Source organism: Phodopus roborovskii, unplaced genomic scaffold (assembly GCF_943737965.1).
Source record: "Phodopus roborovskii unplaced genomic scaffold, PHOROB, whole genome shotgun sequence".
Classification (NCBI taxonomy): Eukaryota; Metazoa; Chordata; class Mammalia; order Rodentia; family Cricetidae; genus Phodopus; species Phodopus roborovskii.
In genome coordinates this window covers 30,179,704-30,202,206 of record NW_026126571.1, presented here as the reverse complement: position 1 = coordinate 30,202,206, position 22,503 = coordinate 30,179,704, and the positions used below count along the sequence as shown (strand labels likewise).

Below are 22,503 nucleotides of genomic sequence, written 5' to 3'. Positions count from 1 at the left end.
GCAGAGAGCACTGGTCACCTGAAGCTGGAGTTACAAATGGTTACAAGCCACCATGTGGGTGCAGAAACAAAACTCAGGCCCTCTGCAAGAATCATAGTCTCTTAACTAAGTCTAGCTTCCTTTTCTTTTTGATTTGCCTTCATGGTTATGAAGAAGTAAGAGTGATAAAGGCCTTTAAAAAGGTTTTAGCTGAACCTGTACATACCAATATCAAAACATAGGAAGAGTTTTCATGCTTTCTTATTTCTAAAATTAATATTAATGGTTTGTTGCAAATAACTATGGTTATAAAACTTAGTAAATCAATTCTGCATATAATTTTTGAAGGCTTTGAAAATTATGGCTTCCAATATATTCTAAGTAACATCAAATGGGTGGCAAAACTATAGACAAAGGGAAATAAGGTAATGATTTTATCTTATGAGACATACAGTCTATCTGAACTGCTGGCTATGGCCTAGTACTGCAAAAGCAGCCATATGCTTTTTATAAATGAGTTGATCATGGTCCAATAAAACTTTTAAAAATTCATGGAAAAATTTAAATTTTATTAAATTTTCATTTATCATAAACAAGTACTTTTTCTTAGGTTTCTCCCAACCATTGAAAAATAAAAAAAACATTCTTAGCTCATACAAATAAGGTTGAAGCAGACTGACATTGCCTATGCCTGGGTAGATCCCTGATTTCTCTAAGCGCAGTACCAGAGAAACAGAGCAGCCCCTGGGACTGAATAGACATGCAGACTGTCTGGTCTACACCTACAGCAAATGAACCAACAATCTCTGCCTTAATAGGGCCACCATGATTGTGTAGGCAGGCCTGCAGCATTTCTCCAGCATTAATACATTAATACATTTTTTCACCAGGGGAATCTTGCTGACTGATGCATTCTGACTTAGGACTATAGTAGCCCAAGAAACGTGGTATGCTATAAAACCACTCCAGTGCATGCTGCTGGTCCATAAGGAATGACCTTTTTCAGTACCAAAGGCTACGAATTCTCTAATTGTATTATGAGAGACTGACCAGGTAAGTACGTTAAGTATTCATACCTTAGCCACTTTAAATGCTTTACGGACATTATCTCCAATTTTCACAATTATCCTAAAAGACAGCTATAATTATATTTTAAAGTACAAGTGTAGAAAATCACAAAAGACTTGTATTTTATTCTTTTATTCTTTTGATGTTTTTAGTATTTTTAGCTCAGGTTGGCCTCAAACTTTTATCAATCTTCCTGCCTTAGTTTCCTGAGTGCTGAGATTATAGGCGGGTACCACCATGTACAGCTTCACAGGTTCTTGTTTGTTTTCATTTCAAGGGCTTACACCTCTTGCTCATTCTCATATATTAGTTTCTGCTTTTTTATACTTGACATGTACCTGCTTCCTTGTGCTATTAAACATTCTTGTATGGCACAAATTTTATTAGTATGCTGAAGGTAAAGTCTATGTCAGCAAACATGATGTGAACACATGGGCATTCACACACACATTTGTGATTGGTCAAGTTCAGGAAGCTATGTACAAGGTTTCAGAACCAACTTTCACAAAAGAAAAAGAAATTAGGAAAGATAGGGGAAAAGAAAGGATTGCAGCACATGGGGGGAGCAGAGAGCACAGTGGGCATAGGACCAAGGTCCTGGGGATGAAGGCATTCAATATTCTCAGAGGTGAAATGCCTTGGAGACAGCAGCCAGGGATTGGGCCTAGGTAGCATATTTACTAGAAACAAACGACTAGAAAAGCACAACCACAAGATGCACTGTATGCATGCATGAAACTCTCAAAGGATAAATTAAAAGAAGGAAGAGACCACAACCGCAAATTAGACAAAAGTAACAACTGCCAGGGCAACGCTCAATCTCTACCGAATGATAGGAGACAACTGAGAACGATTACAGCCAGCCAATACAGCCATCAATACTTGTAAGAAGACGAACTTCATTATTCTTAAATTGCAAATTTGTACAAGAAAAAACACTACTGCACTTCAATTAAAATGTAAAAATTATAAAGTTCCAACTGAGCAGCACCCCAGAGAAGCTGTGTGAATGCACTAAAACCACCACTACTTATGAAAGACAAGGAGCGAAACAACAAGCAGACCTATTCCAAAGACGGAAAAAAACTCCTGTTTGTGAAACTTCTGTAATCAAAGTGTGTATCTAAAATTGCCTATCATACAAATGAAAAGCAAATCCAATGTTAACACTTAAAATGGATAGAATATCGATACATAGAAAACTACAAAGATGGAAATAGTATCCGCATCTAAAATCATGTTACTTTTATGACACCAATAGGTTTCCAATAAGGGTGATTCCTGAGAGTACTCAAGGAAAGTAAGACAAGTGCAGGAGCTGTCTTCTAAATTTTAAAGAGGCTAATGGAAATTATGCACTTATTATAAAGGTTCACACATACTTCCTTTGCTATAGTTCATCCAATTTGGTTATGATAACCAGATGAAAGGCACATATAAGGCATACAATAATGTTTGCTTTACATAATATATTTTGTAAATATAAGTAAAACCAGGGTTCCATAGAAATAAAAACAAAAGAGCCGCAAAATAGTTTTACAATAGTAACTTGTTGATACTAATCTGCTAAAATCGCTTAAAAACCAAGATGAGTTATAGTTTTCACAACTGACACTTACCAATCCTTCTGCTGGGTTCTGCTTTTCAGCCAGTTTACTGTCCTTTACCGAGCTGTCATCTGAAGTGAAAGTGCTCTCAGGTTTCTGGGTTAGAAGGGAAGAGGCCTTTTTATTTTTTAACAAGTGTTTCAGTAGTTCATTTCCTGTATCTCCTTTGGTAACTAGGGCTCCAGCAGAATGAGAGACAGGACCAGCCATGGTGTCTTCGATCTTACTACCAGTTTTCTCTTCTACACGGGCCTCCTCCTGATGTGGGCATGGCTCTGTCTCAGCCTTTTCCAGCTTTATCTCTTCAGCTTTGCTAGGGGGTTCCACGGAAGGCTTGTCTACCTCTGAATTAATATGTGTCTGTTGATTTGGCGTTCCTTTTATGAATTCACTGCTGGGAAGTTTGTTTTCTGACTCGGTACAGGGCTGGCCTGTTGCCATACTGGGAGTGGGTGGGCAAATTGGCTCCACTGCCTCTTGTTCTCTTTGCTGAGGAAGCTCACTGGGTATGGTTACTGTAGGAGTGGAGGTAGTTTCTGAGATGCCTGGGGTGAGTGGAGCAGTTGAGTCTGAGTGGGGGGTAGACGGTGTTTTGATGGATTCTACATCATCATCTTTTTTCTTTTTTCTTGTTCTTTTCTTTTTCCCCTTTTCTTCTGGGATTATGTCAGAATACAACTGAATGAGAGACTGGCTTGATCCTGAATAATTTTGGCCCTGGGATACAGCAGCATCTTGGCCACATGGGAGATTGCTAGTAGATCCTGGAGGTGTTCCTGATAAAACTGGTGGGAATGGAGGCCTCAATGGGGAATGCTGAAAGCTGGACCCAGAAAGACTCCCGGGTCCTTGCTTAACAGAATGAAAGTTTGGGCTCCCACCGGGAGCAGATGGTGAATCTGGAACAAAGGAGGAGGGAGGTCCTACTTGCCTTCGCTCATTGGTTTGCATGAAAGTTTGGTTTGGGGGTGAATTAACAGATGGTTGTTGGACATTCTGCTGCTGTAAAACTGGCCCCATTTGCTGCTGATGTTGTGGAGATTGTTGAAGGGGTCTTGAGGGTTGCAAAAACTCACAAGGTCTGTCAGAACTGTAGAATGGCATCTGGGACACAGGTGTCCTGTTGACTAGCTCAGCACTCATTAGACCATGCTGCTCCATTTCTATCCTCTGCTGCAGAGCTCTCTGTCTGTCTACTTCTTGCATCAGCTGGACTCGCTGTCTTTCCTGCTGTTCTCGTAAGCGTTCTTTCCGCTCCCGCTCTTGAAAACTTTCACTGAAAGGGTTGTTGTCATCAAATTCTACTCGAGGTGGTGGTCCACTCTGTGGATTTGCACTTGACACTGCTCCTGGGGCTGGTGTACACGTTTTAATAGATAGTTGGGAAATTGAGGGCTGAATCCTAGGAGGGTTAAGGGGGAGGTGGGCAGGAGCACTATTAGGTTGCCATCCAGGTAAACTGGGCATTCTAGCAGGGCTGGTATGTCCAGAAATGACTCCTGTGTGCTGCTGATGTTGAAGCTGCTGTGGCACCATGGGAAAGCTGGGTTGGTTCATGGTGGGTGGAGTGGCACCTGGAACAAGAGGTGTCTGGGGCTGAACCCCTGGCATGAGGATGGGAGGGGCCAGGGCACACTGTTGCTGCTGCTGTTGCTGCTGCTGTTTGATCCGATAATCTTCAATCAATTCAGCATGCTCTTTCTGTTGTTTACGGATCTGAAACAATAAAAGTAATTGTTACTCAAACATACACAAGGCAGGTACCATACTAAAACACTGGTTGATAATTTTGGTGGCCTATGATCTGAATTAGATTCTTGGGACCGGCATGGCAGAGGTAGACAGGGTCACATGAACCCTGTGACCACATATGCTGTAGTACATTTGATCATGTGCACACAAACAAAAACATTTTAAAAAAAACTTGTTTATTTATGAAAGTTCTTTATATTTTAAATATTCACAAAAAATTCAAAACTAGTTTTCTGAAATTAGCATTAAATTCACATGCCAAACTACAACACATCTAATAGTAAGATAAAACAGAAAACAACAACAGAAATTACATTAATATACAAGGTTAGAATAACAAGAATGGACTCAAATTGTAGTCATTTAATAAGATTCCTTTCCTTTTTCTTTTCTTTTTTGGAGACAGTGTTTCTCCTTGTAGCAATGGCTGTCCCTGAAACTTGCTTTGTAGACCAGGCTGGCCTTGAAACCTGAGATATGCCCCTCCCCCCCCCCACACACACGAGCATGGGAGCACAGGCTTACACTCCTGGGCCCAGGCGCACACACACACCCTGGACTCACTGCCTCTCTCTCTCCTCCACCCGCCCAGACCCTCATGGAATGCCCTAGGATGGATGGTGTGCCTGTGCCTGCCTGCTTGTGGCCTTGCACAGGCAGGGAGAGTGCTTGCCTGACAGTCTGCCCTGTAAGCGGGAAGGGACATTTCTCATCTCTGAGAAAACCTCCATTAAAAAAAATAAACGTTTAAAAAAAAAATAGAATTATAGCACATATGCTATCTCTCTCTTAGATTAAAAAGATTGATGGAACCCCAAATTTGATTGGTGACACATTCAAATTATAATTTTGGAAACCTGTCTAAGCTCTGAAGTGATTACTTTAAAGTTACTAATTAGTTTGTTTTGTTTTTGAGGCAGGGTCTTTCTCTGTGTAACCTTGGCTGTCCTAGAACTCACTATGTAGATCAGGGTGGACTTGAACTCAGAGAACCTGCTTCTGCCTCTTGAGTACTAAGATTAACTTGAGTACACCATAACACCTGGCTTTATATATATAAAAAATTACAAAGGTCAGTTCATTTCTATTTTAAAAAATGTGTGACACAGGAAAAGGGCAGTTGAGATGTAATGCATTTTCTGAGCCCCCCCTTAGAAAACTGGGGAAGAAAGTTACAAATTGATATGTACATTTTAAAAAGCAGTCACCATATATGTCTTGTATTGACATATTTAATCCAGTACTTATAATAGTAACCAAATTTACTTTCTTGGATTTCCTAGACAAGCTAGCATATATTTTGCAAAATAAAAGTGTTTGGTCTCCTCTATAGTAGTGAATAACTTTTTGTTTGTTCTTTTAAAATCTACTTTATGTATGTGTGGATGCCCAAATAACACAGTATGGATATAGAGATCAGAGGACTTGCAGCCCATTCCTACCTCTTTTTGTTCTTTCTTACCAGTTTACTGGTTGGAACTGAGAAATTAGACTACATTGATAACCAGAGGCAGTGGGACATAAGAGCACATGGAAGAGTATCTGGAACACATACATGTCTTTCTTCTGACATTAGATTATTTGTATGCAATTCATAGGTCAATTTTGGGGGCTATTCTCCTTCCACTCTATGAGTTTCAGTGATCAAAATAAGGTTCTCAGTTTTGGAAACAAGTGCCTTTACACAATGAAGTATCTCAATAACCTGTCTCTGTCATTTCTTCTTCTAAAAACATCACTATTGGTGGAGATTATAACTCAGAGGTAGAGTCATTATCTGGAATGATAATAGTCAACTTGACATTCTAGCATCACCTGGGAGATGGGCCTCTGGATATGCCTGTGAGGGGTTATCTAGACTATGTTAACAGATGTAGGAAGAGCCATCTTAATTTTGAACAGGACCATTCCTCGGATAAGGGATCTAAAATTGCATAAAATGGAGAGTGAATTGAACTCTAGCATGCATAACAGTTGACATCTGTTTCTTGCCCACAATTGCAACGTGACCAGCTCCCTCAAGTTTCTGCTGTTGACTTTTCTACCACGATGGAATGTATAACCTGGAATTGTGAGCCCTTAAGTTACTCTTGTGTCAGCAGCAGAAAAAGAAACTAAGATACCCAGTAAGTGCAAAAACTCAGGTTCACTAGCCAGTGTACACAAATAAACTACTTTCTTACTGAGATTACAGGGTGTTATAGGCAACTATGTGGTAAGGATGTGCCTGCCTAATTTTTGAAAGGAAGTATATTAGCTCATAAATAGGATTTCACCAATTGAGTTGCAAAAAACTAGGCTTTCATCAAAGTTATATTGCTTCTACTCAGTAGGACACTTTTGAGATAAAAATCTGTCATGAGAAGAAAAATTACTAAAAATACATTATGTAATTATCTGTTTTAAAGAGTATTTACCATCAGTGAACATAGATACAGAGAATGAAGCTAAAGGGAAAAGAAGGTCTCTCTCATTCTGTAATGGTCCCAGTGTCAAGTGGTGATAATAAGTTGTAGACAAGATAGAAATAAGACAAATAAGACAAGATAGAAATGTTTCCTAGAGTGTTCATTAAAAGGGATTATGTCTATTTCTATGAACCAATATACTCTGAATCTCTTGTCTGCTTCCAGTACTAGTACTCTTGAGTTTTTAAATTTGTAACAAAGGCAAACTTTAAATTCTCTCATACAATTCTATGCAATTGTATACATTCTCATACAATTCTATTATAGTAATTATCATATTCAAGGTGTTCCAGTATAGAATATTCCTCCATTCTCCTCCTTAAAAATCAAACTCTTCCTGTGTCCCCCATAGTTACTGCTAATATACTGCTCATCTATGTAACTTGTCATTTCAATGTTACATAAATTATTGGGAGTTGCTTCTTTTTGATCAATGTAATACTCTTGAAATACGAAGGTGTACGCATTATCAGCAGTTTTGCTCATTTTATTATTATGTATTATTCTAATCAAAAGTGTGCACTAAACTTAATTTAATTATCCTAATTAAATTAGGAGGTGGTGTCTGCTGTGGAATAACCCTTCTGCACATTGTGTGGATATATGTCACAATGATTGGTTTAATAAGCAACCTGGCTGACCAATAGCTGAACAGGATAAAGTTAGGCAGAAAAGCCAACCTGAGAATGCTGGGAAGAGGAAGGGTGGGGTCAGAGGAGCAGCCAGCCTTTGAGGAAGCAGGAAGTATAGAAAGTGAGGTAACAAGCCATGAGGCATGTGGCAAAGCATAGATAAGAAATGTGGGTAAGTGTAAGAATTAGCTAGTAACAAGCCTGAGATATCAGCTAAGCAATTATAAGTAATATTAAGTCTCCACGTCAGCTACCAGGAACGGGCAGAGAGGACAAAAACTTCTAACATGTATCTTTTTGCCTTTTCTCTCTTTGAGATGTTATTTCATTGTGTTATATGCTGATACTAAACTCATGAACTCAAATAATTCTCCCACCTCAGCCTTTTCTAGTAGCTAGGGCAACAGGTTTGCATCACTGTGCACAGCCTATCACTATTTATAGATAAACATTTGTGAGAACCGTCAGGTACTAATTCATTAACGTAAATAAATGAGCTCATTTTTAATGCTTCATTTTAAACTTTTAAAATTCAAAGTAATATAAAGACCTTAAAACTTTGGACCTTAAACAATTCTTAGAAACACCTGGTATATGATGGAAGAAAACAGCAAAATGGTTTCGTTTTTTGGAAATAAGTCCCTTTTCAATATATTCCAGTTTTTCCCTTCCTTATTGTATGTGGGGTTTTTTTTTTTTGTTTGTTTGGTTTTTTTTGGGTTGGTTTTTTTTTTTTGTTTTGTTTTTTTGTTTTTTTGTTTTTAACCTGAGACAGGGTTTCTCAGTGTAACAGCTCTGGCTGTCCTGGAATTCCCTCTGTAGACCAGGCTAACCTTGAACACACAGAGATCCACCTGCTTCTGCTTACCAAGTGTTGGGATTAAAGACAAGTGCAACCTCTGCCCAGCTGTGTTACTGTTTTGAAGGCACCTGAACTTAGTTATCTCATGAATGATAAGTAAACACTATACTACCAAACTACAGCTCTGTCCTTGACTTCAGTTATGACTCTTAAGACCAAAATAAGAAATCAACATAAAATTATACTATTAAAGTCAGGCAATGGTGGTGCATGCCTTTAATCCCAGCACTGGGGAGGCAGAGACAGGCAATCTCTGTGAGTTTGAGGCCATCCTGGTCTACAGAGTGAGTTCCAAGATAGCCAGGGCTACAAAGAGAAACCCTTGTCTTGAAAAACCAACGAACCAACCAAACAAACAAACAAAAGTCTACGAAAAAGAATGACCAGTCATTCAAACCATGTATCAGAACTTTGTAATTAGAACAAAGACCAAAGGACATGGCAAAGACAAACATGGAGGCAAGTAAGTAGCTGCTAGATCTGACTTTTGTTTTAACCTACATTATCTCTGTGATCTTCATCTTCAAGAAAGCCTTAATATATCAAATGATGTGAGAGAATGTGTTTGGCACAGTGATTTAATTTCCTTTTTGTTTTTAAAGAAAAGTCTTACTATGTACTCTTAGTTGGCCTAGAACCCACTATTAGACAGGGATAGCCTGGAATTCATACATATCTACCTGCCTCAGCCTCCCAGGTGCTGTGATTAGAGGTGTGTGCCACCTCAGAGCTGATACAGTGACTTCTTAGGACAAAAGAAATTGCTACTTTATCCATTTACTCCAGGGTCATTGAAAGGGTATGAAATAGTTCTAATACAGAGCTGTAAGGTCACTCTCTTCAGTGGCAACCACAAGGTTAGTAAATGGCAGCAAGCATTACTCAGACAGGATAAGGCAGCTACTTCCTCAGTTGTCAAGAGTAATTTGTATACCATTTAACAGCATAAACCAAAACCCTGAACCTTTGAATGTATGGCATACCAAAACAACTCTTCAACTACGGATGACTTCCATTTACAAACCTGTCTATTACCTGCTCGAGCTGTTTCTGAACCATACTCTGCTGCTCAGTAACATGCTTGAGCTGCTCTGCATCCTCTTCTGGGAACTCTCGCCCTGCCTTCTTGGCAGTGCGCTGTTTGGCTGAAAGGGCTTTCTTAGATTTCCTGTGTGCACCAATTTGTTCTTCAAGATACTTCTGTTGCATTTGAAGAAGCTGCTGAGTCTCCTGCAACCATTCTTCATACTGTTTACGTTGAGAATCATCTGAGGGAAAAACCAAAATTACAAGTGTGTTAATTTTCTAAAGAGTCCAAAATTATTAAAAGTTAAACAAGTTCATTTGTAAGACACAATTTCTTTGTGAATATTTGAAGAAGGATTAATATTAGAGTTCTATATAACTATAAAATATCAGCTTTTAGAAAAAGCATTTATTCCAGAAAGCCAGAGATGCATGATTAAAACACTTGTAAGTTCTGCAACTCCAACCTTCCAAAAGAACCATCAAATTATCTAATCCATAAATCAAACTGTATATTAAGTTATATGTGCATTTTATTATTTAAATTTTACAGATCAAAGAGGCAAGGAAGATAAATCCCACTAACATCCAGAGCATGGATTAGGTAGTCATTTTCCATGCTGATTTCTTTCAGTTTATAATGTTTTCCCTAGATCTTGGTAGCTGGGGGAGGGGATATAGATACATATACATACATATAGATATATGTATATGTATCTATATCAATCAGGGAGATGAAACCCAGAAAACTTTAGAAAGAAGCAATTTGAAGTCTACATTTTATAAACAAAATATGTAAATTGAAAACATTGATAAGTCATTCGTTTTATAATTTCTATGTCTTCCAGGGGAGGTGATAGCTAACCAAGCAAACTCTTCCTCATCTCTTAAGACTGCCAACACCTCTCCCCATTACATCTTTGTCTCATACTAAGAGAACTCCTTGTTCTCTTAGAGTACTTTATTCCATTGATGCCAAGTCTCCAAAAAGGGTTAGCTCATGTAGGGAAAAATTCTGAGTATTCCTTTTTGACTGACTACAAGACAAAGAGAATCACAATCCTAAAGGTCATTAGCTGAAAATAACATCACTGATAACAGATTATCATACATTAAGATCCAACCAAATCCAATGGGCACAATACAGCCAGAAAAAGCCAGTTGGTTATAGTAGTTTACTTGTTTTTAATACAAATATGTATTCAAATTATGATCATAATTAATGTGGGGAAATTTCAAAAGGTCATACTTTGGGTTTGTTCCTAAACCCAAAAATTCTAGTATATGTATGAATGTGCAATCTAGTGCACTAAATTTGAAGGGCATTTGTCAAGAACAGGCTTTTTCACAAGGTTTCAGAAGTTCTGCTTCTGGTAGAATGAGACCTACCGCAAGGAAAGCCTTTCTGGTTTCTGGAACCAGGAGAGCAGAGGTGAGCAAAATGAAAGATAATGGTGAAAAAAGTTAGCTAAACAGTCTGAAGATTTCAGAAAGGTTCAGTTTGAGGGAACGTTAAATGCTATCCTGAACCACCTTGGGACCCCTAAGGACAGCTAGAAGGGTTAAGTGGCATCTTGCACACTTGACCTTCACACCATGCTACAACCCAGCTTCTTTTAAACATATTCCCTTTGTTTTTCCCCAACTAGTGTCCTTGTCATAGGCAGACTGTCATGAGAGCAAACGTGGTTTTAATGCTATAAATTGGAAAGTGCCAAATCTAGTTTTAAAAGAGCAACAATATTGAAGAAAATAGGGAAGATGATTTTCCTGCATTAAAATATTTATTTCTAACTAAATCTACATGCACAGAAGGAGAAAAAAAGCAATGAAAACACATGCCTTGATGTAAAGATGCCTAGAGGACAGTGAATGCTGATAAAAGATGAGGGCACTCAGACTTACAGTAATACTCCTACACTAACTCCGAGATTTCAAAACAACACAAATATAGTCAAACAAGCAATCCCCAGAAAACAGGTAACTTATTAGATTTATACTTACTGACAAAGCCTGGACCAAAATTTGGAGGATTAGGCCTAGAAATCTGATGTGTTATACTGCCATCCTAAAATAAGTAAAATTTACAAATATGTTTAATTCCATATTTCAGGTTAAGGGGGGAAAAAAACTTCAAAATGCAGGAAAAAAAAATGAAATAGAAAAATTTTAATTTCCTAAAACATCTTTATTTTTCTTTCCTTATAAAAACTAGAATAAATTATTTGGGCAACAGTTTAATATCTGATCATTTATTTCTATCTCTGAACTATAGCTTTCATATTTAGTTGAAAAGCAAGTAATGAATTATTCATCTGAAATATGAGGGTAAATAAAGCAAATACTGTCATAGTTAAGCTAAAAATTCACATGATATCTGAGGTTTTGATGATGCCTACCTGGTTTATTTTGTTAATATTTCATAAAAACATGTTCTAGATTCAATGAATAATACTGTAGAGCAAAAGGCTAATTATAGCAAGAATTAATGTAGTACACATATAAAAGAAAATTCACTCATTATAATGTTAGTCTTGTGTTCTAACTAATGTGATTTGAATAGCTGATAATTTCACAATTTCTTGTCAAGGACCTGATAAATAGAACCATGAAAAAACATTTACCCAGTTGATACAAGTTCTGTTAGATATGAGCTGTGTTCATCAGCCAGAAAAATGGCATGTTCAATCTTACAGTACTACAGGATAGCTGGTGTAACATTTGAAACAGCAATTTAGAAAGGATCACGAACATGCTGAAAATACACACTACATTCTTAGTAGATTTTGAAAAACTCAGCTATGTTTATGCCTTTACAGTGTATCAAAGGGTGTTTTGTAATAAGGAAAAAACAAAAATTATGTGTATAATAAATAAAAATTATAACTGGCAAAGTACATAATTCCAAAAGTACAGAGCAAGGATACCCCTTTCCCCACCCTGCCCTACCAAGCAGATACATATTTTAAAAGTTAACACAGAAAATAACACATGAAAAGAATTGTTCCTAAACTTGATAACATGAACATAGCATAAATGTTTACACTTAAGAGTTGATTATAAATGCTCAGTATTAAAAAAAAAAGACATCTCAAGGAATAATTATACCTAATAGAATGATTACAGACATTTTTTCCCAGCAGTTTTACAGTTTAAATGTGATGGATTAACTCCAATAAAAAGGATATGAAATGTCTTTCAGGATTAATAAATGAATAAAAAGTCAGATGCCCAAAGGACTTAGTCTCCTTCCAAGTGACTTTCTATCCTTAATGTATGCAAGTCCTTTTGCAGGAATTCTGTCTTTTGTTTACACAACAATGACATCTTTATTTCACTGTGTTGCCAGGAGATCTGCTCCTATTAATTTCTAGGAAGGGCTTCCCTATGATTTGGATTTGGTAGGACATAGGTCCACGTGTCTTCCATAATGAGTGATTCGAGCAGCATTACCTGAGCTACAGCTTGAGGCACCAGGCTCTGGCCTTCGCTGTTTTGTGTTCCAGCCACTGATGGGCCCATGAAAGGGAATCTGTAAAGGAGGCACACAGTATCAAATGATGAGCCAGAACATGGGTGCACAATAATGTTCTCTTCCAAGGAAGAGAAGAGTAGTGGCAATCTGAGACTTACTACAATCATCTTCAGGGTGCTCAACATAGCTCTTCCCTGAACTCCAGCACCCTCCATCACTATGCATGAAAGCTCAGAATGATTAGGTAGCTATCTTCATGAGGACTAGTACTGCTGCATTAGAAGCCAGTTAAGCTATTCCATACAGAGCTTGGGCTCTTGTAGTATTCACCAAAATATTTTTTAGAATACAATATGGTGAAAATCTAACTTCAATGTACAAACTAAGGAAAAATTTTCCAATTGCAATCTTTATCTAAAAATGAACAGGTAGACTGAACATGGTAGTTAATGAAGAGGTTGAGGAAGGAAGAATGCCACCAAATCAGGGCCAGTTTGACCTATATCAGAGTTCCAAGCCAGCTTGGGTGACAGAATGAGATACTGGGGGTTTGGGAAGTGAAGAAAAAGGGTTGGGGGGTGCTAGTTAGCTCTTTTATATTTTAAAGCAAAAGAAATATCTAAAAAATTTTACTCATTCTCATATTTATTTGTATTTAAAGATCAAACCAAGTTTAAAAACAAAACTAGTTTATACCCTCTATTGTTAAATCCATCTACTGAAAAAGAATTATTCTAATTTAACCAATAATTGCCTCATGAGCATTGTAGCTTATTTCAAAACATATCTGTCCAACTGAGTCACTGAATGCTTTAACATATTAAGATATACATACAATACAACTTCAAAATATATTCCAAGTACAGCAAAGAAGCATGTAAATCATACTAGACTTCAGAATATGTAGTTGTGATTTCTTATTCAGAAGTTTGACTCATTTATCTCCCTTCATCCCACTACAGCGCTGGTCACTTGCTGTCTGACAACATCATTAACACACAACACAACCCTCAGAAGGTTGTGTATCTTGGCTCTGCGCAAAGCACCCAGAACAGTCACCAGTACACTTACCATGTGTCTGACAAAGTATTGCATATCTAACAGACACAGACACAATTATGTTGAACACACAAGAGATACTACGATTTTTGATTCTGAGGCCTATGTTTTGTTTTGTTTTGTTTGTTTGTTTGGTTTCTCTGTGGCTTTAGAGGCTGTCCTGGAACTAATCTTGTAGACCAGGCTGGTCTTGAACTCACAGAGCTCCACCGGTCTCTGCCTACAAGCACTGGGATTAAAGGCGAGCACCACCACTGCCTGGCCCAAGACCCATGTTTTAAATTGAAAGCTAAACAAAACCTAGCATTTCATCGACTCTGACTATTAAGTTAAAATATAATAATTGTTAGTATTACTACATGCTCACCAGTAAGAAACATGATTTTCCTATCAAGTGCTGCACATACCCACTGCTAAATCTGTTAATACACAATGATATATGTATACCATAAGTGTAATCACATATTAGTAACTATGTTTCAAATACAGTTCACTTGTTCATCAATTTTGTTTTTCTATTATATATCTGAGAAGAATTTCAAATATTTCAAGGATAAAAAGTGATCTTGAGGAACAGTGCCAATAAACCCTGTTCAGCAATGAAAATTGTTACAAACCACTATGCCTACTTTGAGCCTTAAAAAAAAAAAAAAGCATCTTAATCATATCCAGAGTATCTGTATAGTTCTTTCTCTAAAGCATATGATTATATCTTCAACCTATACTGACTCTACATTCTTTTCCATAATCATTTGCACCACCTTTTATATTTTTCAACAAGACTATTACAATAAATTAAGGATCTATTTACTGTTCTGACAGAAGTCAGAAACAACAATACAACCAGAGAGCCATTCAAGATGCTAGTCAAAAATACAAGCATGTGGGCACCATCCCTAGTCATTTCCATCCAGCAGGTCTGTAATAAGACAAAGAAACTGAATTAAAAAAAAAAAATCCCACATCATTCTCAAGTTGGAAAATGATCAAGATTTAAGAAGCTATCCACTGAGCACATAACCACTCTAACTTTAACCCTCTTGAATGCACAACTTTCATTTTTCTGTTAGGTGTTAAAACTATCCAACTCTCCAACTACTAGTAACCAAATATTATATAAGCTGCTGTTTTCCTTTCTCTAATTCAAAGCCAGTTTGGGAATTTTTCATTTCAGAGATGAGTTACATTTTCCTTAACCAATGAGCTTCTCAAATGAAAAAAATCTCTTAGTACTAATACTTAATTTAAAAATAAACATACACACTTTATGTATGATATATCCAGCTGAATTTAAATATAATTCGCTTTCAGAAGATAGATTTTTGAGTTTTTATGATCTCTTTCCAAGAAGCAGTAGTGTTTTCATGCACATCCACATACCCAGGAAGAAAAATAACACTTCTACCTACCTGCTCATTACCATTGGTGGCATGCCCATATTGTTCTGTGCCATCACTTTATTTATGCCTTTAAGAGCCACCATTTTGGCTTTCATTATAGGATCTGTAATTGCATCAAAATCTAAAGAAGAAATGTATATTGACATTACTTATTTCATGCTTCAAGATTATGGTTCAAGATAAATGACATAGTAAGCTTAAATATCACAACCATTACATACTTTATAGATTCTTATTCTTTATTGTTTAATAACTATCATACGTTCCTATGCTGTATAGAGGAATCCAAGGTGGTAACAATCTAATCCTGAATTTAGCTACATTTCAGGTATTCACAATGGAAGTTTACTTTAAGACATTAATCCTTCAGTAAGTAGAACAAGTCTGTTAGCCTATAGGTAAAGTACAGGAATGCAATCCTTATTGGTTCAAACTTTTACAGTGCTAATTAGGATGATCTCTTTAGAGATGTAACAAAAGGAATAAGAATTTGCAGTTATTTCCAATACTAAAGAATTCCACTAAATTGGTTATCACTTTTCAGAATAAAGAAAAAACTACCAATGCCTCTAGGATGCACCAAAAAAGTGTTGAGAGGATACTGAAAGAGTATCTGTTTGCATGTAAGTGGGAAAAGGAACCAAATAATGGAATTTGAACTGCAGCATTGATACAATGCTTTTTTTGTTGTGACCATTGTTTAGAAGAAAGCATTCCTCATATATGCTCCTGTTGAATTTTAATTCTTATAAGGCAAGGCACTGAAGAATATGGACTGCATGGATTTGTATTTTTTCCTTAAAAAGCAACCAAAAAATTACTACCAAACAGCAAGAAGCTTTATCACAATTTTAATCACAATTTTCTTAAGTTTATTTTCTCATCATTCTGAAAGGAGATTCATTGGTAAAAATTGGCAGATAAAACTAAAAAGGATTATTTTTCATAACACTATAAAAAGCTGAATCGAATAAGGTCACAATTCAACGTTTGCATCATTTTGACTGACCTGGAAGGAATCTAAAATTCCTGTTTTCATTTTAAAGATCCAAAATGGAAAATTCTCAGTGCTCCACTCCAAATGAAATTTCAATAATGAAATCTTATAAGCATGCTGCATACACCCAAATGCCCCCAGTAATTTACTTTGGAGTTTCCTACCAATGTTAGGGAAGAATGGTTCTGACCGCTGACGAATCATAGCTTGCATTTGTCTTTGCTGCTGCTGTTCCTGCCTCTCTTGATCCAAAAGATCTTGTAGAAGCAAAGGCTGTTCCTCTAGAAGGAGGGGCCTCTCTCTGTTCTGCTGGGCTAACGTTTGAGGAATCATTAGCTGTTGAGGTCCAGACATGCCACCAGTGCTGGATTGATCTGGGAGAGCCATAGTTTGATTTGTAGGTTTCCCTGTCCCTAAATTATGGTTCATTGATGACTGACCCTGAATGAATCCTGGATTTACTGGCACACCCTGAGAAAAAACATGGTTTACCCTAGGGACCACTGTTACATTAGAATTCATGGCATTATCCAAAAGAGGGCCAGGTGGTGCTATTAAAGTAGGAGGCAAACTTGACCCATGGGTGGATGGTGAAATGGGCAGAGTTGGTGGGGAAGACCCCAAAGGCCTAATTTCTGAATTATCACATTTCTCATTAGAAAGTAAACTTGAAAGGACTGGAGTTGATCCGGTTACATCACAAGAGTTCATCACATCCTGAGCAGGCAGAGGAGTGGACCCTTGAATGGCACTGGTACCAGAGCCAGCATTTTCCCGATTGTTTCTTTTCTCAAGCATATCTGGATCATTAGGCAGCAAAGAAGCCTTTTCCCTGTCACTCAGGTCTGTATGAGCAGAAGCCTGTGAGCACAGAGTGTCACCATCACCTTTTCTGGCGCCAGTTTTCTTAATTTCACTTTGTGTTTCTTCTTTAGGGTGGGGAGATAGGACTTCTGTCTTTATCTCACTGGTACCAGTGGATTTTTTCTGTGGCAAATCATTATCTTTGAGAACCATTGTTTTGTCTTCTTGATCCCCTTTTTTTGGTTCAAGTGATACACAGTGATTTTCTAGCTTATCATCAATTGGAACATTAAGATCTAATTCCTCATTGAACATGCTTTTTTTATCCCCTAAGTCAAGTTCTGGATCTGTGTATGCAATGATATCAAATTCCCCTGACCTTAGGAGGTCATCCAGGTTAGGATCATTCGTTTCCAAATTACCTAAAGTGTCCAGGTCATCACCCTTGCCATCCTCTGTGTCTAAATTTAAATTTTCTAGATCTTCATCATCCAAGTCTTTGACTTCAACTTCCTCAAGGTCTTTCACATCCAGTTCTTTCACAGAAGGATCATCAGAGTCTAGCTTTTCCTCCAGACCATCAGAAGACTGGTTGGTTATCTGTAAGTTATCAGGTGTTGTTTCAGCTGGAGTCGTTGTAGACAAAGGAGCCTCAGAAAATTCACCACCTAAGGGATGACTTAGAGGCCTCATGACAACAGAAGATTGGTGGGCAGGATGGCTTTGCTCTTGCTGAGAAGGTAGGACCTGTTCTAAATTTTGATGCACAGGTAGCTGATTAGGTATACAATGGAGAGGTCGTCTCACAGGGTCTGTGTGCCTAGGGCCTGGAAAATCAGGTCGGGAAATAAAGTTTCCATGTCTGGGATGAGAAGATGACTCCATAACACTGCCAGGAGAAGCAGCGAATGGCAACCGTGACCTTCCTTCAGGAGTTCTATGCCTCAACTCAATAAATGCTTGACCTAGTATATTATGCTGCTGAACTGGTAGACCCTGTGGAGAAAAATGCTGAGGAAGCCCAACTGGATTATTTAGTGGTGGGTTAGTTGAAGGTCTAGGCATTTCCATAGACATTGATCTTCTTATGTGTGGGGGTATTCCAGATCCCTGTATTTGCTGAGGAGGCACATGGAAACGATCTTGGCTTGGCATGGGACCATGACTAGCTCCTGGAAATCCAAATCTAAAAGCAAAAAAACACCCAAGTAATTAATGATGATGGTCAATTTAGAATTGGTACAAGAAGAAAAAGTTTTAAATTAGTCTATAGATAATTTTAAAAAAAGAAAGAAATACTGTTGCTAAGCTGAATGACAGTGAAAATGCAAGACACTGAGAGGAACTGGGAGAAGAAAAGATCATGATCAAAATGCGTAATATAAAAAATCTTTATAATTTTTTTAATAGACAAAACTGGGATAGTGAGATGGCTCAATGAATAGGTAATAATGCTTGCCATATAAATGACCTGAGTATGACTTCCAGGATACATGAAGGATAGAACTGATTTCACAAAGTTGTTCTCTGTCTGCCAAATGTACTTTGTGCCTTGCACACCCAAGTAAAATTTTTAAAGAGACACAGAGAGGGGGAGAGAGAGAGAGAGAGAGAGAGAGAGAGAGAGAGAGAGAAAGTACTTTTTGAGCAAGCATGATAAACACATTTTGTATACCCCCTCACATGTGCAAAAAAAAAATGCCTATAATCATAGAGGGGTGGAGGAGGGAGACAAGAGCATCCCTAGGCTCACTGGAATGCTAGTCTTGCCATACTGGTGAGTTCCAGGTTGAATGAGAGACCTTATTTCAAAAATATAAGGTAAACTGACAGAAGACACACACACAGCATCAACCTCTAACCTCCACATTCACATGTATATACACTCCTACCACACACACACATAATTAATACACAAATTAGCAATGGGCACAAACTACAACTAAGGTGTAATAAAATGGAAATAAAGAATATAAGAGCAAGATTAAATTATGTGTCACATTAAAAAGCTCTTTCCTTAAAAGACTAGCAAGTCTGGGTTTGTCATACATCTTGGCCCACTCTACAACTCAATTGTGTAACTCAAAAGTTTCTAAAGAGTGGCACCTTTCCTGTTTACAACTCTCTACAAACATCTTACAATTTAAATTAAGAGTAAAATGTACCATTATTATCTGTCACATCATAAGAAGCTTCATTAGGATACAGTAGCTACAGTTTGGAAGATAGGATTTGGCTGGCATGATAAACTAAATCATGAAGATTACAGATATCCTATCAATATTTAATGACAAAGGGTCTATCAAGAAGCTTTAGAGTTATTAAAAGGAAGAAGTCCTTGACCTTTCCTTAGTTAAAAACAATAATGACTGGATCTCACAGATGAAAGAAGTAGAAATGTGTAATAAATTCTAGAATAAGAGTACAATTTGCCCAGTTCCTTCTTCTAATATCTACTTAAATCTAGTGGAAAATTAAAAAGCATTACCTAAATCCATGAGGTCTTATCCCCATACCAGCAACCTCAGGAGGATAGGGTCCACGGTGATCTTTGGGGAAAACTGCATATCTAGGTCCTAGTGGAGGGATAACAGCCGATCTAATGTTCCCAGGATACGGAGGTGGAGGTCGAGTGAAAGCCTGGTTGACACTCTCTGGCTGCCAGTGTGGAAGGGACATTGGGTGAGGTACTCCTGGTGTATCCTGAGGCCCCTTCTCCTGGCGACTAGCAATCTTCTTCTGCTGTTGTTGCTGAAGAATGATTTCACGCAACTTCTGCCGCTAAATAGAAAGAAACAAAATTGCAGGGACCTATAATTAAACATTTTAAAAACTCTCAATGTTTAGTTTATATTATGTGACTACATTGTTTAAAATTTCAAAATGCTTTAAAGCGTCATAAAACATTACTTACATTTAAGTACTAAATACATACACACATACCCCAAAACCAAACAAGTAATAAAATAACTGGTGATTTGGGTCTTTTTTTCTTGGCCAAATAATCACCATAAAAGTAAGGGTTTTTGCCAGGTGTTGGTGGTGCGCAGCTTTAATCCCTGCACTCGTGAGGCAGAGACAGGCAGATCTCGGTGAGTTCAAGGCCAGCCTGATCTATACAGAGCAAGTTCCAGAACAGGCTCCAAAGCAATACAGAGAAACCCTGTCTTGAAATCCTCCCCTGCCAAAAAAATTAAGGGTTTTCATATTTAATGATCTTCCAATAAAATCATGAAGACTGAAATTAGAGCCAGGTTAAATCCAATTTAATTAATGTTAATCTTATCATTTCCATTTTTCCTTTTATTTAATAAACTCTAAAGAATGATTTAAAAAAGAAATTTTATATTTGTGTAGAAAAAAATTACCATTTGATTTAATGAGATTCCATAGTTAATATATTTAAAACTGAAAAAACTGTAATGTTTACCTGTCTCAGTTTCTCTGTGTCAGCCTGAGACATGTTCACAGTGTTCTGTGTATCAGTTCCTCCTGAAGTTGGCACAGGTCCTGGAAGTTGGGAGACACTAGAGAACTGCTGTCCTTGGGAGCTTACAGGAACATTTGAAGATGTGCTGAAGTTTCCCTCTGACCCAGGACCCGGACGGTCAACAAGATCATGGACAACTTGATTAGCTCCAAAAGAGTCAGATTGAGGCCTAGGAGTCATTGGAGGCTGATCGTATGGATCACGAGCAGCAGAAGGGGAAGCACGGCTGAATGTGTCTGTAAGGCCAGGCCCAGGTGTCCTGGGCGTCTGGGAGCACATATCAGGTGGCCTTATCAAAGGGCCAGGTAAACCTGGTACTCGGTTTTGTGCTGATTGCAAAAAAGGATCTTGGTTTGGCATGAGGGCTGGTCTTGCAGTGGAGGACCTAGTAAAACCCTCTGAAGTCCTTGGTCTTGGTGTTGCTGGTGACTGAGAATAAGGAACAGAAATCCCAGGTCTTGGTGTCCCAATATGATGAGCATAAGGATCAGTGTGTCTCTGATTTACTGTAGATGTAACAAACATGTCTGTCTGTGGAGAAGGCCTGGGAGTTGGTGGCTGTTGACTATATGGATCAATAGTGTTAGGCCGGGGAGTACCAGGAGGCTGAGAATAAGGATCTGGATTAGATCGAGCAGTTCCTGAGGTTTGGGAATAAGAATCGATACTAGGGCGTGGAGTTCCTGGGGGTTGTGAATATGGGTCCTGAGATGCTGACCTTGATATGGTTCCAGGCTGAGAAAAAGCCCTTGAAGAATGAGTAAAAGATTCACTCATTGGTGGGTGTGGAGTTAGGGGAGGCTGGCTATATGGATCATTTGACTGACTATGAGAAAAATTATCTACAGGCCTTGGTGTCAAGGCAGGCCTTTCATAAGGGTCAATAGAGAGTCGTCTTGATGCCTGTGACACAGATCCATATGGGTCCTGAGGTGGAGGAGGGTGCAATGGAGTCTTAAAAGGCCCATTATCCAGTGGGGCAGGTGTTAACAATGGCCGTGCATATGGGTCAGGTAGCCGTTGCCTTTGAAAGGCATCTGCTCTAGGAGATGGTTTAGTAAAGTGATCACTAGTTCCAGCTGCTAAAGGACCTTTTGTAGTTTGTTCTGTAACCACAGGAGATCTAGAAAGGCTAAAAGGTTTGGGAAACTGATCTGTCATCATGGGCCTAGGTGTATCTGGAGGTTTTGCATAGGGGTCACTGTTTGTCATGGTGGAAGCACACAAATCTCTGGCTGGGGGTGGCCTAGGGGCTGATGTTTCATTCATCTGAATGGACCTAGGAACTGAAGATAGAGGCACACAGTTTTCTACTGGTGTAACAGAACCTCTTCTGGGAAAACTATGGCCCCCAGGAGGTGGTCTAGGAGTACCAACCATTTTTGCATAAGGATCCACTGGAGATGTTGGTCTGGAATGAGATGATCCAGGTGAGAACATTTGCGGGGAAGGTGGCTGAGAATTCTGGGACTGAGAAAGACTTTCCTGAATGGGTATACGGGATGGGGTTGAAGGAGGAGGTGGAGGTTGTGGCTTGACAAACACATCATCTGAAGGTGTAGAAGCAGGGGCACTGGGTAGGTGTTTGGAGAATGGGTCTTTATGGAATGTCTGTGCTGGAGACACATTTCCATTGCCAGGCTGAGGTGTCAAGGGACTTTGTGCTCCACTACTTGGAGTATCTGAACCAGAAGGAATTACAAGGTGCTGAGAAATAAGTTGCTGTTGCTGCTGTTGCTGCTGCTGCTGCTGTTGTTGTTGTTGCTGCTGCTGCTGCTGCTGCTGCTGCTGCTGCTCATTCTTCACCTGTTCCAACTTCTGAGTGGCTTCAATTTTAGCTTGTTGCTTACATTTCTGACGCATTTGCTGTTAGGATGAAGAAAA

The 22,503-nt window shown here is 38.4% G+C and overlaps 1 protein-coding gene across 10 annotated transcripts in view; it reads right to left on the bottom strand.

The window, feature by feature from the left end:
• The window catches only part of Kmt2c (lysine methyltransferase 2C), a 216,371-nt gene that overhangs the window by 22,729 nt on the left and 171,139 nt on the right, over nt 1–22,503 (bottom strand). For all 10 annotated transcript variants that reach the window (XM_051203215.1, XM_051203205.1, XM_051203208.1 and 7 more), the window contains 8 exons: nt 20,560–22,485; nt 19,618–19,910; nt 16,490–18,315; nt 15,338–15,449; nt 12,848–12,926; nt 11,399–11,462; nt 9,404–9,636; nt 2,667–4,370 (listed from right to left, as the gene is read on the bottom strand). In XM_051203215.1, coding sequence (XP_051059172.1) covers nt 2,667–4,370; nt 9,404–9,636; nt 11,399–11,462; nt 12,848–12,926; nt 15,338–15,449; nt 16,490–18,315; nt 19,618–19,910; nt 20,560–22,485 — 6,237 coding nt within the window. The remainder of the gene's footprint in view (nt 1–2,666; nt 4,371–9,403; nt 9,637–11,398; nt 11,463–12,847; nt 12,927–15,337; nt 15,450–16,489; nt 18,316–19,617; nt 19,911–20,559; nt 22,486–22,503) is intronic.